The following is a 13,556-nucleotide window of genomic DNA, read 5'->3' as shown; positions in this document are numbered from 1 at the left end:
AAAGAAGACTTCCTCTAAAAAAGAAAATTAGACAGAAAGGTGAAATGACATGCCTAGGTCTTAGTGAAGGCAGAAACCAGGTTTCTACGGGGTGAAGTAAAAGAGAAGTCAACTGAGTGATGGAGACAATGATAAATTATAGAGAGAACAATTGATTAAAGTAGATCACTGTTACAGTTGACTTTTGTCATGTAAGAAGACGGCCCAATATTGTCAGACATTGTTTTTTCAAGAGGAGATGAAAACCTAGACTTTAAAAATATAAACTCTTGGGCTTCCCTGGTGGCACAGTGGTTGAGAGTCCACCTGCTGATGCAGGGGACACGGGTTTGTGCCCCGGTCCGGGAAGATCCCACATGCTGCAGAGCGGCTGGGCCCGTGGGCCATGGCCGCTGAGCCTGCGCGTCCGGAGCCTGTGCTCCACAATGGGAGAGGCCACAACAGTGATAGGCCCACATACCGCAAAAAAAAAAATATATATATATATATATATATATATATATATATAAACACTCTTCTTGGAAACTCATAAAAAGTTTTCAAAAATACTGTGGAGGCTAAAACATGTATATAAGTAAAAACGGTTCCTGAACTGCCAGTTTACAACCTCTGGCTGAAGTCTGTGTTTTCTTCCATTTTCAATGTCTACAGGCTATAGAACTTCTATATAACATAGTGTTATTATTAGGCTTAGGTTAATGATACATTTTGCTGTACTGAGAACAGAAATAACAAGTAATAAATAAAATAATTTCTTCCTGAACTGATAATCAAGGTATTATATTTATTTTTATAAGATTCTCATGAATAAAATTGCTCTAAATTTCCACAGATCTAACTGGGATTTTTTTTTTCATTACTACCTCTTTCGCCATTTTTTATTGTAATGCTTTGGAATTTAATGCAGCTTTTTATGCACCAGACTATAAAAAGAGAACATGAGTCTTTTATTTACACAGTTTTAGTATTAATTATGTAAGGTAGTATTTGATAGGCAGAACACATAAATGCTCTGGTTGTATTCCTTAGCCCACTGCACTGTGTGATAATAATACAAATATATTTATTCTTCCTTTATTGCTGAAGATGTGTTCAGCTTCCTCTGCTACAATAAGTTTTCAGAAGAGGTAATGTTATTATTTCAAGAAGGGATTTAAGATGATTCTCTGAATGGAAGGTCACATTACCAATTACCTTCAGTTAAAGCTTATTATGAATTTAGGGTTAATTTACAAAGCACACAATTATCTAGATGCTAATTATTAAATCTGTGAATTATTTCAGAGACTTACTTCTACAGTAAGACAAAACAATCCCAAATGTATATGCACCTAATAAAAGCAATTCAAAATACATGAAGCAAAAACCTACACCCACACACAAAAAGCAAAGCCATAAAACAGTTGAAGATTTTAACACACGTCTCTCAGGAACTGATTAAAAAACCAGAGCAGAAAAAAATCAGAAAGAATATAAAAGATCTGAACAATACTATCACGCAGCTTGACCTTATTATCATACAGAACACTATATCCAACAACCGGAGAAAACACATCCTTTTCACGTATACATAGAACATTCATCAACCTGGACGATAAGCTGTATCATAAAACAAATTTCAACTATTTTAAAAATTTAAATCATACAGAGTATTCTCTGATCATAATGTAATTAAATGATAAATCAATAACAAAAAATCTAGAAAAAATCAACTATTTAGAAATAAAAATAACACAGTTCTAAATAACCCCTGGGTCAAAGAAGAAATCACAATGTAAATAAGAAAATATTTTGAACTGAAGGAAATAAAAATACATCAAATGTTAGGAATGCAGAACAGTAAAATAAACCCCTCCCCCCAAATAATAATAAGAGCAAAAAATTAATTAGAAAAAAAGTACTAAAACCAAAAGTTGATTCTTTGAAAAGAGTAATAAAATTGATAAACTTCAAGCAAGAATGATCAAGAAAAAGAGAGAAGATACATATTATCAATAGCAGAAATGGAAGAGTGTATATCACTACAGATCCTATAGATACTAAACAGGATAATAAGAGAATAGTATTATCAATTATCTGCGAATAAATTGGACAACATGGAAGTAACATAAATTTCTTGAAGACACAAATTCAAAAACTGACATAAGAATAAAAAAATCTGAATAGCTCTTTATCTATTAAAGGAGTTGAGTTTGTAATAAAAAAATTATTTTCACAAGAAAATACCGAGCCTAGATGGTTTTATTAGTAAAATCTATTCTAAGGAAGACATATTATCAACCCTACAAACTCCTTCAAGATAAATAAGGATTCTATTTCTGGAAGCCAGAGTAACTCTGATACCAAAACTTATCAAAAACATGACAAGAAAAAAATTTACAAATCAATATTCCTTATGAAGATAGATGTAAACATCCTTAATCAAATATTAGCAATTAAGCCCAATAACAAGATAATAAATAAAAAGATAATAAATCATTATCACATGGGGTTTATCCTGGGAGTAAAATGTCAGTTTGACCTTATAAAATCTATCAACTAAGTCACTATATTAACAGAATAAAGAAGAAAAACACATATAATTAATACATGCACAAATTGTACTGAAGGGCCAAGTCAGTGAATTAAGGCAAGAAAATAAAATAAAAAGGTCCAAAGATTGAAAATAATAATCTCTATTTCCAGATAACATGACTATTTACCAAGAAAATTCTAAACAATCTACAAAACAACTATTAGAACTAGTAAGGGAATTTAGAAGGGTCACAGAATACAAAGTTAATATGTAAAAATCAATTGAAACAATTGAAAATAAAAAATTCTAAACTTTTATTTACAGTAGTGTCAAAACCATAAATTACTCAGGAATAGATTTAACAGAAGATGTGCATGACCTTACACCTAAAACTATAAAGCATATCTGAGAGAAATTAAGGAAAACATGGGGAGATATACCATGTTCATAAATTGGAAAATTCAATATTGTTAGTATATCAGTTTTTCCTCAATTGATATAAAGATTCAACATGACAAGAATCATAAACCCAACATGTTCTTCTGTAACCATTAACAACTGATTCTAAAATTTATATGGAAATGCAAAGCACTTAGAATATACAAAGGAAAAGATCAAAGTAGGAGGAGCTTACACTACCCATGTCCAAGACTCTACAGTTAATCAAGTCAGTGTGGTACCAGCATAGGATTGACAAATAGATCAATGAAACAAAATAGAGTCTATAAATACACTAAAAATACATACCATACCCCCAAATTATTTTTAGACTGTAGATCTAAATATAAAGATCAAAACCATAGGCTTTTAGAAGAAAATATCTTCCTGAGTTAAGGTAGGCAAAGATTTCTAAGACAGGACATAGAACACAATGACCATAAAATTTAAAAAAAATAGAATTCATCAAAATTAAAATCTTATACTCATCCAGAACACCATTTAAAACATAAAGAAAAGCAAAGAAAGTAAAGAAAGCCATAGGCTGTGAGAAAATACTTGTAAAACCTATCTGATAAATGAACCACTTGAGAATAAAAAGATAAATAACCAATTTAAAAATAGGCAAAGGCAAGAGGCACATGCTGCTCAACATCACTAATTATTAGAAAAATGAAAATCAAAACTACAATGAGGTATCGCCTCACACCAGTTAGAATGGGCATCATCAGAAAATCTACAAACAACAAATGCTGGACGGGGTGTGAGAAAAGGGAACCCTCTTGCACTGTTGGTGGGAATGTAAATTGATACAGCCACTATGGAGAGCAGTATGGAGGTTCCTTAAGAAACTAAAAATAGAATTACCATATGACCCAGCAATCCCACTACTGGGCATATACCCAGAGAAAACCATAATTCAAAAAGACACATGCACCCCAATGTTCATTGCAGCATTATTTACAATAGCTAGGTCATGGAAGCAACCTAAATGCTCATCGACAGATGAATGGATAAAGAAGATGTGGTACATATATACAGTGGAATATTACTCAGCCATAAAAAGGAATGAAATTGGGTCATTTGTAGAGATGTGGATGGACCTAGAGACTGCCATACAGAATGAAGTAAGTCAGAAAGAAAAAAACAAATATCGGATATTAATGCATATATGTGGAATCTAGAAAAATGGTCAGATGAACCGGTTTGCAGGGCATAAATAGAGACACAGATGTAGAGAACAAACGTATGGACACCAAGGGGGGAAAATGGCGGGGGGGTGGGAGTGGTGGTGTGATGAATTGGGCAATTGGGATTGACATGTATACACTGATGTGTATAAAATTGATGACTAATAAGAACATGCTGTATAAAAAATAAATAAATAAAATTCAAAAAATAATAGGTAAAAGATTTGAACAAACATTTTATAAAAGAGGATATATAAATGCTCAATAAGCACATGAAAACGTGCTCAACGTATTCAATGATCAGAAAATGCAAATTAAAACTTCACTGAGACAACATTATACACCCACCAGAAGATGACTGAAAACACCAAATGTTGGCAAGAATGGGGAGCAAACAGAACTCTTATACACTGTTGATGGGAGTGTGACTGGTACAATCGCTTTGGAAAAACATCTGGCAGTTTCTTTTAAAACTAAACTCACAGCTACCCTATTGCCCAGCAATTCCACCCCTAAGTATTTACCCAAGAGAAATGAAAACATATGCCCACAAAAAGACATACACAAATGTTCATAGCCACTTATTCATAACAGCTGAAAACTAGGAACAATCAGGTTTCCATCAATAGCAGAATGGATAAACAAACTGGTTAGTACAATGGAATACTGCTCAGCAATTAAAAAAGAATGAAGTAATTACATTTGCAAGGACATGGATGGATCTCAAAAACACTAGGCTTAGAGAAGCCTTGGATAAAAGAGTAAATATGCCATGATTTCCTTTACATGAAGTTCTGTAACAGAAAAAACTAATTGATGGTAAGGAAAAAAATCAGAACTGGTTGCCTCTTGGAAGTAGGTAGAGGCAGCTACTAAATGGGAAGAAGTATGAGGACTATGAGAATTTTGGAGGTAATGGTAATGTTCTATAACTCAGTAAGGTTTTACAGGTGTATGCATTTGTCAAAACTCAGGGAAAGTACAGTTAAGTTTTGTGCATTTCATTGTACATAATCTTCCCTGAAAAGAAAAAAGAAAATAAATATTGAACTGCGGTTAAACTTATATAAGCTGAAGCATCTAGAGGAAAGTATACTGATGACTACAATTTACTTTGAAATGCACCTGAAAAATAGAATAAATTAATGAATGGATAGAGAGATGACTAGACATGTAATAAAGACAGTATATTAAAAATATTAATGATAGAATCTTGGTGGTGGGCAGATAGTTGTCACTGCAAAATTGTTTTAATATTGCTCTATGTTGGAAAGTTTTCAAAGTAAGATGTTGGGGGAATTCCCTGGTGGTTTAGTGGTTAGGACTTGGTGCTTCCACTGCTGGGGCCTGGGTTCAATCCCTGGTTGAGGAACTAAGATCCCGAGAGCCATGTGGCATGGCCAAGAAAAAAAGCAAAAAACTAACTAAGATATTGGAAAAACAATAAATAAAAGTTTTTTTAAGAGTACATTCTATTTTTCTAAGAGAAAATTTTAACAAAATTTAGTTTGTATTTTGGGAGCGTAAGAAAACTTCTTGTGCTTACAGAGCAATTAGCGTCTGATACTTGCCTAAAATAAAGAGCAAAAAATGTTTCCCTGAAAAAGAACAATAATCATCTATGGAAAGATCCTTGGTCTGTGACCAAGAAAGACACAGATTTTCCTGGCCTCTTTTGAGTTGATTTATATCATTATAATTTGTTTTTAGGGTGATAATTCCACATATTCAATAATTGTAAATTATTATAATATAATGTCTATACACCCCAAGGAAGTCTCAAGAACTCAGAAATATTACTTGGATTTACATTATTTCTAGGAACTTTGTACCTTGTTAAATAGAATTGGGTTTTAAAAAATGATTTCTGATCATTTGTACTAACATATTAACTTTATTACAGGGAAACTAAAACACGAGACCTTTATAGTATTAGAAGCACTTTCCTGTGATTTGCAAACACTAATTTTTACTAGTATGTATATGAATGTACAGGCATGTTTGTATGTATTTATATATTCCTTTATATTTGCAAAGCTCTCAAGCATGATGAAAACTCTGCCAGGTTATACATTACCTCCAGTATAGGGTTTCCAGTTATAATACTTTCCACGGAAAGGCATATTGTCAAAGTCTGCACACTGTTTCTCTCGAAAATCTCGGGCCCCCAAAGGACATGGCTAAAATAAAATAAAATCATAAATAGTATGATTGTTGAAAAATACCAAAACCAAGGGACAATGTCCCTAAGATTAAAAGTGCCTGAACTCCATCACATTAGCTTACTCCCTTATTCTCTGGCTATAATTCTGGCATTTGCTTTACTGTTTTACAACCAGTATTATGACTGAAGTGTCTGAATTGTAATCTTAGCCACAGAAGAAATAACTGAAGTAACTTAAACAAAGTTAAGTGTTAGACAGTTTCCATATAACTTTACACTCAGACGCATCTCATAGTCCACTTTGCAATCAATCCATCAGGTATCTCCTTATAAACAGACATAAAAACTAGATGAAGAAACTAAAACACAAAATCCTTTTCGGTAACAGTATTTGAGGTCCAGTTGCCACAGCTACTCCCAGCTCTTTATTTTCAGAAATCAAGAGGCAGGTTTGTAACATGACATTCAGCACTATTAATTGTGGTTTGGATCCCAACTACTATACCTGTTTACTGTCTAGCCCTGACAAAAACCATATTTTAAGATGTGGAATGAACTGGGCAAAATGCTAGGCCTCACGTCTAAACACCTTTAAATTCAAGGAATTCGGACTTATTAAGATTTACATTTAATCTATTAACATCACAGAAAATAAAATACTAAATTTTCAAAACATGTACATGTGTTGGGTGGTGGAGGAGAGAAGGATGTTGAGAGGGTGAAGAGAGGATTATTTGTTTTTAAAAGTTTGGAATGCTTCTTCTACCTAAGTTTTTTAGGGAAGAAAATCTTGCCAATCTAGTTAGGTCTGGATTTCAAATACCACAGGGCCATCCTAAATTTAATCTTAAAGTTCACAAAGAATTAAAAGTATAACTTCTCATAGTGTTTGAGGAAATATGACCTAATTTGACTTATCTTTTAGAATTCTGGAGCAGTAGCACTTAAAAATCAAAGTACTGCTTTTGAAACATGGGTGGGGAAAACATTTCCCTTGAATATGACAGAACAAAATAAGTCATTAGATAAAAGTCTCAATTGTGAATAAATGGCGAGTATGCTACAATCTCAGAGATCATTTTGAGGACATTTTACTACCCTCCCTTAGATCTCTACATTTACTTTATACAGTTTCCTGAGATCAGTACATTGCAAATGGTCCCTTGAAGCATGTGCAAAACTAATAGACCACAAGGTGCAAATATGTGCATGGTCATCATTACTTCCTATATACTGTGGTTAAAATTTCTACCATATCAAGTCCAAAGCCTCATATTCTGAAAATAGTGACAGCAGGTCTACGTTCTGTTATGAGCCTTGCATTTTAAAATATTTTCTGCACGTTAAAATATGAGACTGCAATGCTAAACCTAATGGTTCTGCCTGTCGAATTATCCTTATTTGCCTTTTAAAAAAATGAAAACTATTTACCATAGGTTACATAGTGCATGACGCTGGAAGGATATGCTTCCAGGGTCTTTTGTTTCATGGTGTGCTTATCTTTGAAATAAAGAAATGCTTCCCTTTACAAGCCATTTTCAGGAAATCCCAGAAAATGACCAAGGTTGTCAGTGGCTTTGTCATGTAGCAAATATCATCAATTTTTTTAAGCAAATATCATCAATTTAATAAAACACAGGTAATTTGAAATCTAGCCACAAGTTTTCACATAATACTTAAGTATTTGTAAAGCACCAACCACCTAAAACTTTACCCAAGCATGACTTTCAATCTATTTGGAGTAACAAGATAAAAATGGAAAAGCTACAGCCCTATCTCAGGCAATAAGTATATGACAGCGCATTATAGATTGTCTACAGGTGCTATATATAGGTGAAAGATCAATGCGTCATGTGATTAGTTAGGGAAATATTTGTTGAGGAAGAAAATCTTGAGTATATTATGAGAATTATAATAAAGTATCATACATACTTATTCTTTATAATATTACAAAGTATTATAGGAACTGAGCTGGTTAAGAAAGAAAAAGGACTTCTATTAAAAATGAAGCTAAGTAGGGCTTCCCTGGTGGCGCAGTGGTTGGGAGTCCGCCTGCCGATGCAGGGGACACGGGTTCGTGCCCCGGTCCGGGAGGATCCCACATGCCGCGGAGCGGCTGGGCCCGTGAGCCATGGCCGCTGGGCCGGCGCGTCCGGAGCCTGTGCTCTGCAACGGGAGAGGCCACGACAGTGAGAGGCCCACATAACGCAAAAAAAAAAAAAAAAAAAATGAAGCTAAGTAAAGCCATGGGGACAGGAAAGAAAAGGTCATATTTTGGGAATAGTTGGACAACAGCTATCCCGGATGAAAGAAAGGAACTGTATAGAAGCATAACAGATAACATTTCATAGATAAGGACTGGTTAAAAAAAAAAAAAAGCCCTGAATTAATAAACTAAGGCACTTGAGGGCCACTCACTTAAAACAAAACCAAACAGGGACTATCCCTGGTGCTCCAGTGGTTAAGAATCCACCTTCCAATGCCGGGGACGCAGGTTTGATCCCTGGTCGGGGAACCAAGATCCCACATGCTGCCGGGCAACTAAGCCTGTGCACTGCAACTACTGAGACTGAGTGCCGCAACTAGAGAGAAGCCCCGTGCTCTGCAACGAAGAGCCCGCCTGCCACAGTGAAAGATCCCACGTGCTGCAACTAAGACCCGACACAGTCATAAGTAAATAATAAATAAATAAATAAATAAAAATAAAAAGTCTCTCTTCAAAAAAAAACCCAAAATGACTATCTTGTAATTATTATCCTAGATAGAAGAGAAGTAAAAGGTCCAAAAGGAGGATATTACTGTTTAATGACAAACTTGGATAACATTTCATAAGATTTCTGATCTATTCTTTTCCTGTGATAACCACTCCCAGGTTCAGCATAATAAAAATATTAACAATAAGAACACCTACTTACCTTTTTCTAAGCATTTAGTAAGTACCTATCTCATGGCACACTGTTCAGAGGTCTCTAGATCTGTATCTATTTAAGCTCTCTCAACACTCTCATAAGGTAGTTATAATTAATAATCCCATTTTATAACTGAGTAAATTGTGTCCAGGAAGGCTGCTTAGTAACAGTTTCAAGGTGCAAAGACACTTCCTGCATCTGAGTGGGGGCCTCCTCTGGACTCTCTAAATGCTACAATAGGTTTTTAAGTTCTTAAGATGTACGAAAACCTTATAGGAGTAACTTGGGTTCTAGACCTAGCCTTGTCTTTACCAGCTACAAGTTTATCTGCTCCAAACTACTTTTTTCTTATTTACAAAATGAGAGGGCTGAAAGTAAGGATTTTGGAGTAAGACAGACCTGGATTCAATTCTAACCTATGTATTTAATTCATAGCCCTCAGCAATGTACTTAATTTTCCAAGCCTCATCTATAAACTGGAGATAACACTAGTATTTACTCAGTAGGTGAGGATTCATGTAAATTGTTTAGCTCTTTACCTGGTACTGGTAGCACTCAATAACCATTAGCAGTTGTGTGGTCTTTGGTCTAGGCATCCTTAGACTCATTCCTCACCATTCTTTTGCTCTGCTCTTTATGTCGGGGGAACAAATCTGCAGGCTCCATTTCCTAGGCCTCTGTGTCAGCTGACTTCTGGTTGAGTTCAGGCAATGGAAGGCACTAGTGGGAGAAGCCAGGGTATTTCTCTCATTTCCTCTCTACCTCAAGCAGCATCTTAGGCAGAAGCAGAATATTTTTGTGGCTCCAATATCAGACAACAGCCACCCCCACCCCCAATTGTATGGTTCCAGATTCTGCTGTGTGATTTCAGCCTCTAAGCTTTAATAAAACTAACTCCTTCCTATGTTTTTCTGGTAGGAGTGGTGGTATCTTTCTGCTGATGCTGATCTATGGGCTTGTCAGCCTCTTCCATTATCCACGTAACCAATTCTTTGCATTAGATTCCCTCTGTTTAAATATTTAGAGTGGTTTATATTATTATGGTTGGATCTTTACAGATAAAATAGTTGATGATGATGATGAAGAAGGAGAAAAGAAGGAGGAGAAGGAGGAGGAGATAGTAGTAGTGGTAGTGGTACTTGGGAGACTGAATAGAGATATGTTTCCTTGTGTTATATTTTGCAATTTATTGGTTAAGGGCAGAGGTTGGCAAACTTTTTCTGTCAAGGGCCACACAGTAAATATGTTAGACTTTGTGGGCCATATAACCTCTGTTACAACTACTCAACTGTGATATCATAGTGTAAAAGAAGCCATAAACATTATGTAAATGACAGTCAGGGCTGTGTTCCACTAAAATCTTATTTACAAAAAGAGGCAATGGGCCAAATTTGACCCAGAAGGTGCAATTTGCCAACCCCTGATTTCGGGTGTTAACATATAGATACAAATGTCTGGCAGCATTTTGCAGAAGAACCAAGCTCAATTATTAATTTTTGAGTCAATACAGAATCATACACTTTTAAGAATTGATGTCAGAATATAATATAATTTGCAGAAAACTCTTAAACTTCCTGTACAGTTACCCCCAAAGTGGTCACACAATGTGTATAATCTACAGAAAGATAGATCAAATACTTTTCAGAGAGCTGCAATTATCATCTGGTTCTTTCTTTCAGCCAAAATCTGTCTTCCTTCCCATAACCCAGTGGTCTTGCGCCTTTCTTCTGGACCCACACTGAACAAATCTAATCCCTTATTGAAAGGTATCTGGACCTTGATGGCTTTCCTATGGGGACATAATAACTTGTCATTAGTACTCTTAAAACCAGGCACCAAGAACTGGCCTGAAGTGTCTTTTTTATATTCAGCAAATATATATAAAAAGCTTTTATATATAACATAGGATTCTAGGCTCTGGAGAATAAACCAATCAGATTAGGTCCCTGCTTTCCTGGAGCCCACTGTAGCTGGAGATGAGAAAGAAGAAAAATAAAGCAGGGTACTAAGGTGGCGGGGTGGGCTGGGCGCGGGTGAGGGAGTTGTTTTAAATGGTAGAGCAAGAGAAATTCTCTCTGATAAGGTGGCACTTGAGCAGAAAGTTAAAAGAAACTGAGGAAGTGACTTACATATAAACCTGTGAAAAGAGTGTTCCAGGAAACATTAAATGCAAAAGCCCTGAGGCAGGAGTGTTTAGGATGTTCACAGAAAAACATGGAAGATGGGAGGTGCTGTAAATTGGAAACTGTAGTAGACTTGGGGACTTGATCCCATGCCTTTCTGTTTCTAGCATATTATCAGCTAGTGTTCTGTTCTCTTGATTTAAATGTTTCCTTCAGTGAATGCTCTGAATCTTGTGTTGATTAGAAATAGCTCAGTAGGAGTTGTGTATTCCGGCTGCAAAGAATGAGAGAGATCAAAGAAAAGAGTAATTTCTTAAGGAAAAATTACATAAAATATATTTTTGTTTTGTTTAAGAATAGTGGAGAGTTTAGGGAGTAATGCTTTTTAAGTTACTCAAGTATAATAAATGTTGACACTATGCAGAAACCGCAACAGAAAACAGTAGGCATAAGCAACAAATTTTTAAAGTGAAGTCTGACAGGTTTTCAGCCTCCTAGTGTTAACACTTATCAAGCATCCTCTTCTAAAAAGTAACCAGCAGGGCCCCACATAAATCCAGAAAGCAACACTGCAGGTCTCAGTATCTTTTGATCTTAGTATTTTCAAAGATACAAAAAGTTAATACTAGTATCTTTTTTCACTACTTTTTTTTTTAGAGAAATATGTAAGTTAGCACATTCTATAGACTATCTTATGCTTCCAGTTATACTGATAGATTAAAAAAAAAAAATCCTTGGGGCATAAACGTTGCTGCAGAAAGAAATCTCAGCTTCTGCTGACCAACTGTCCAGGGGCATTTCTGTTACTAGAGTTGTAATCTGGATTTTACCCCAAAGAATAGATGACCTTGGAAAGTCCCGGAATCTCTTTGTGCCTTCTTTTCTTCATTTGCAAAATACACCCCAAATACCCTTACCTTAAAGAGCAATACATCCCAAAATGTTTTCCAAATGAGGAAAACTCTGCAAATACTGTATTATGTCTTATGGGTAATAAAGAGTGAGAAGCAAGCCGAGAATGAAACTCTTTCCCCCCTTTCCCTTTCCTCTTTTCTTCCTAAAAAAAGATGCGTAGGCTGGGAAGATACCAGCATTCCTACAGGCTGGGAAGATGCCAGGATTCCTACAGCCTCAGGGAACACAGCAAAATGAGCAAAACTGGCATTTTGTTCTTCTACTCCCCTTCTCTCTCTTTCCCACCTTCTGCTTCTTCTTCCTTTCTTACTTTCATGCCAGATGCACTTGTGCTTCTTCACTATTACACTAGACCAACCTTCTACACTCCCCAAATTTAATGTTCTTTTTCTTCAGGATAGCAACATACTCTTAGTCAATTATACCCTGTTAGGTGAAGGAGCATAAGTGGAGGCTGGATTTCAACCTTTGCTTTGCTTATTAGCAAGTCATGCACTTGACATGAGACTGTGAAGAAGGGACACATTTCTGCTTGTTCACCCAGACAGGAGTGATATACATAAAGATGCCGAATGGGCTAACAAAAGCCTTGCTTCCACACCCTCTTTTACAAGTTGCAAACAAAACTCCTGATTTCCTAATTATAAGGTACTATCTAATTAGCTCATTAAAGTAATTCACAAGGGCATTTCCAAGGTTAAATTTAGTGTTCAATGCATGTAGTGAATCATTTCAACCCCAGTTTTGAGGCAAACTTCTCATATTTTCTCCCCCAAATAGTTTCTGCTTTTGGGGGAGTAATTTCACTGTACCTTTACTTTTGAAGAAAAAGAAAACAAAAGCCTGATAAACCTACATTGTCTAGACAAACTTAAATCTGGCTGTCATGTTTGATACCATAATCTTGTATGCAAGTTTTCAAAATTAAAACTACTTCTATATGCCTTGTATGGCCTAAATTTAATTTAAATGTCATCTATCCATAGCATGACCCTTTCCCCTAAGCCTGTAAAAATGTTAAGAAACAAACTTTTACTTTGTGATTTTTTAAACGTCGCTTTAAAGAACAAAATAAACAAGCAAGCTCTATTCTGTGCTTAAAAGTTAATCTTTATTTCTCACAACAAGATGCACTCTATAAAATTCATACTAACCTAAAGATTAATGACACTGCTCCTGCTATTTTTTGCCATTTTATATATATGTGTATATATACATATATCTATACATATATACATACACACATATATATATACATATATATGAAAGTATACTTTTATAAGTATATTGAAGTATATGAGA

At 35.2% G+C, this 13,556-nt stretch overlaps 1 protein-coding gene across 2 annotated transcripts in view; it reads right to left on the bottom strand.

Annotated features, from left to right (window-relative positions):
- The window catches only part of ADAMTS6 (ADAM metallopeptidase with thrombospondin type 1 motif 6), a 274,021-nt gene that overhangs the window by 67,348 nt on the left and 193,117 nt on the right, over nt 1-13,556 (bottom strand). For both annotated transcript variants that reach the window (XM_027101008.1, XM_027101010.1), the window contains one exon: nt 6,221-6,323. In XM_027101008.1, coding sequence (XP_026956809.1) covers nt 6,221-6,323 — 103 coding nt within the window. The remainder of the gene's footprint in view (nt 1-6,220; nt 6,324-13,556) is intronic.

Source organism: Aethalodelphis obliquidens, unplaced genomic scaffold, assembly GCF_003676395.1.
Source record: "Aethalodelphis obliquidens isolate GAN/ISIS:26980383/991018 unplaced genomic scaffold, ASM367639v1 scaffold4, whole genome shotgun sequence".
Taxonomy (NCBI): Eukaryota; Metazoa; Chordata; class Mammalia; order Artiodactyla; family Delphinidae; genus Aethalodelphis; species Aethalodelphis obliquidens.
This window is presented reverse-complemented; position numbering and strand designations above follow the sequence as displayed.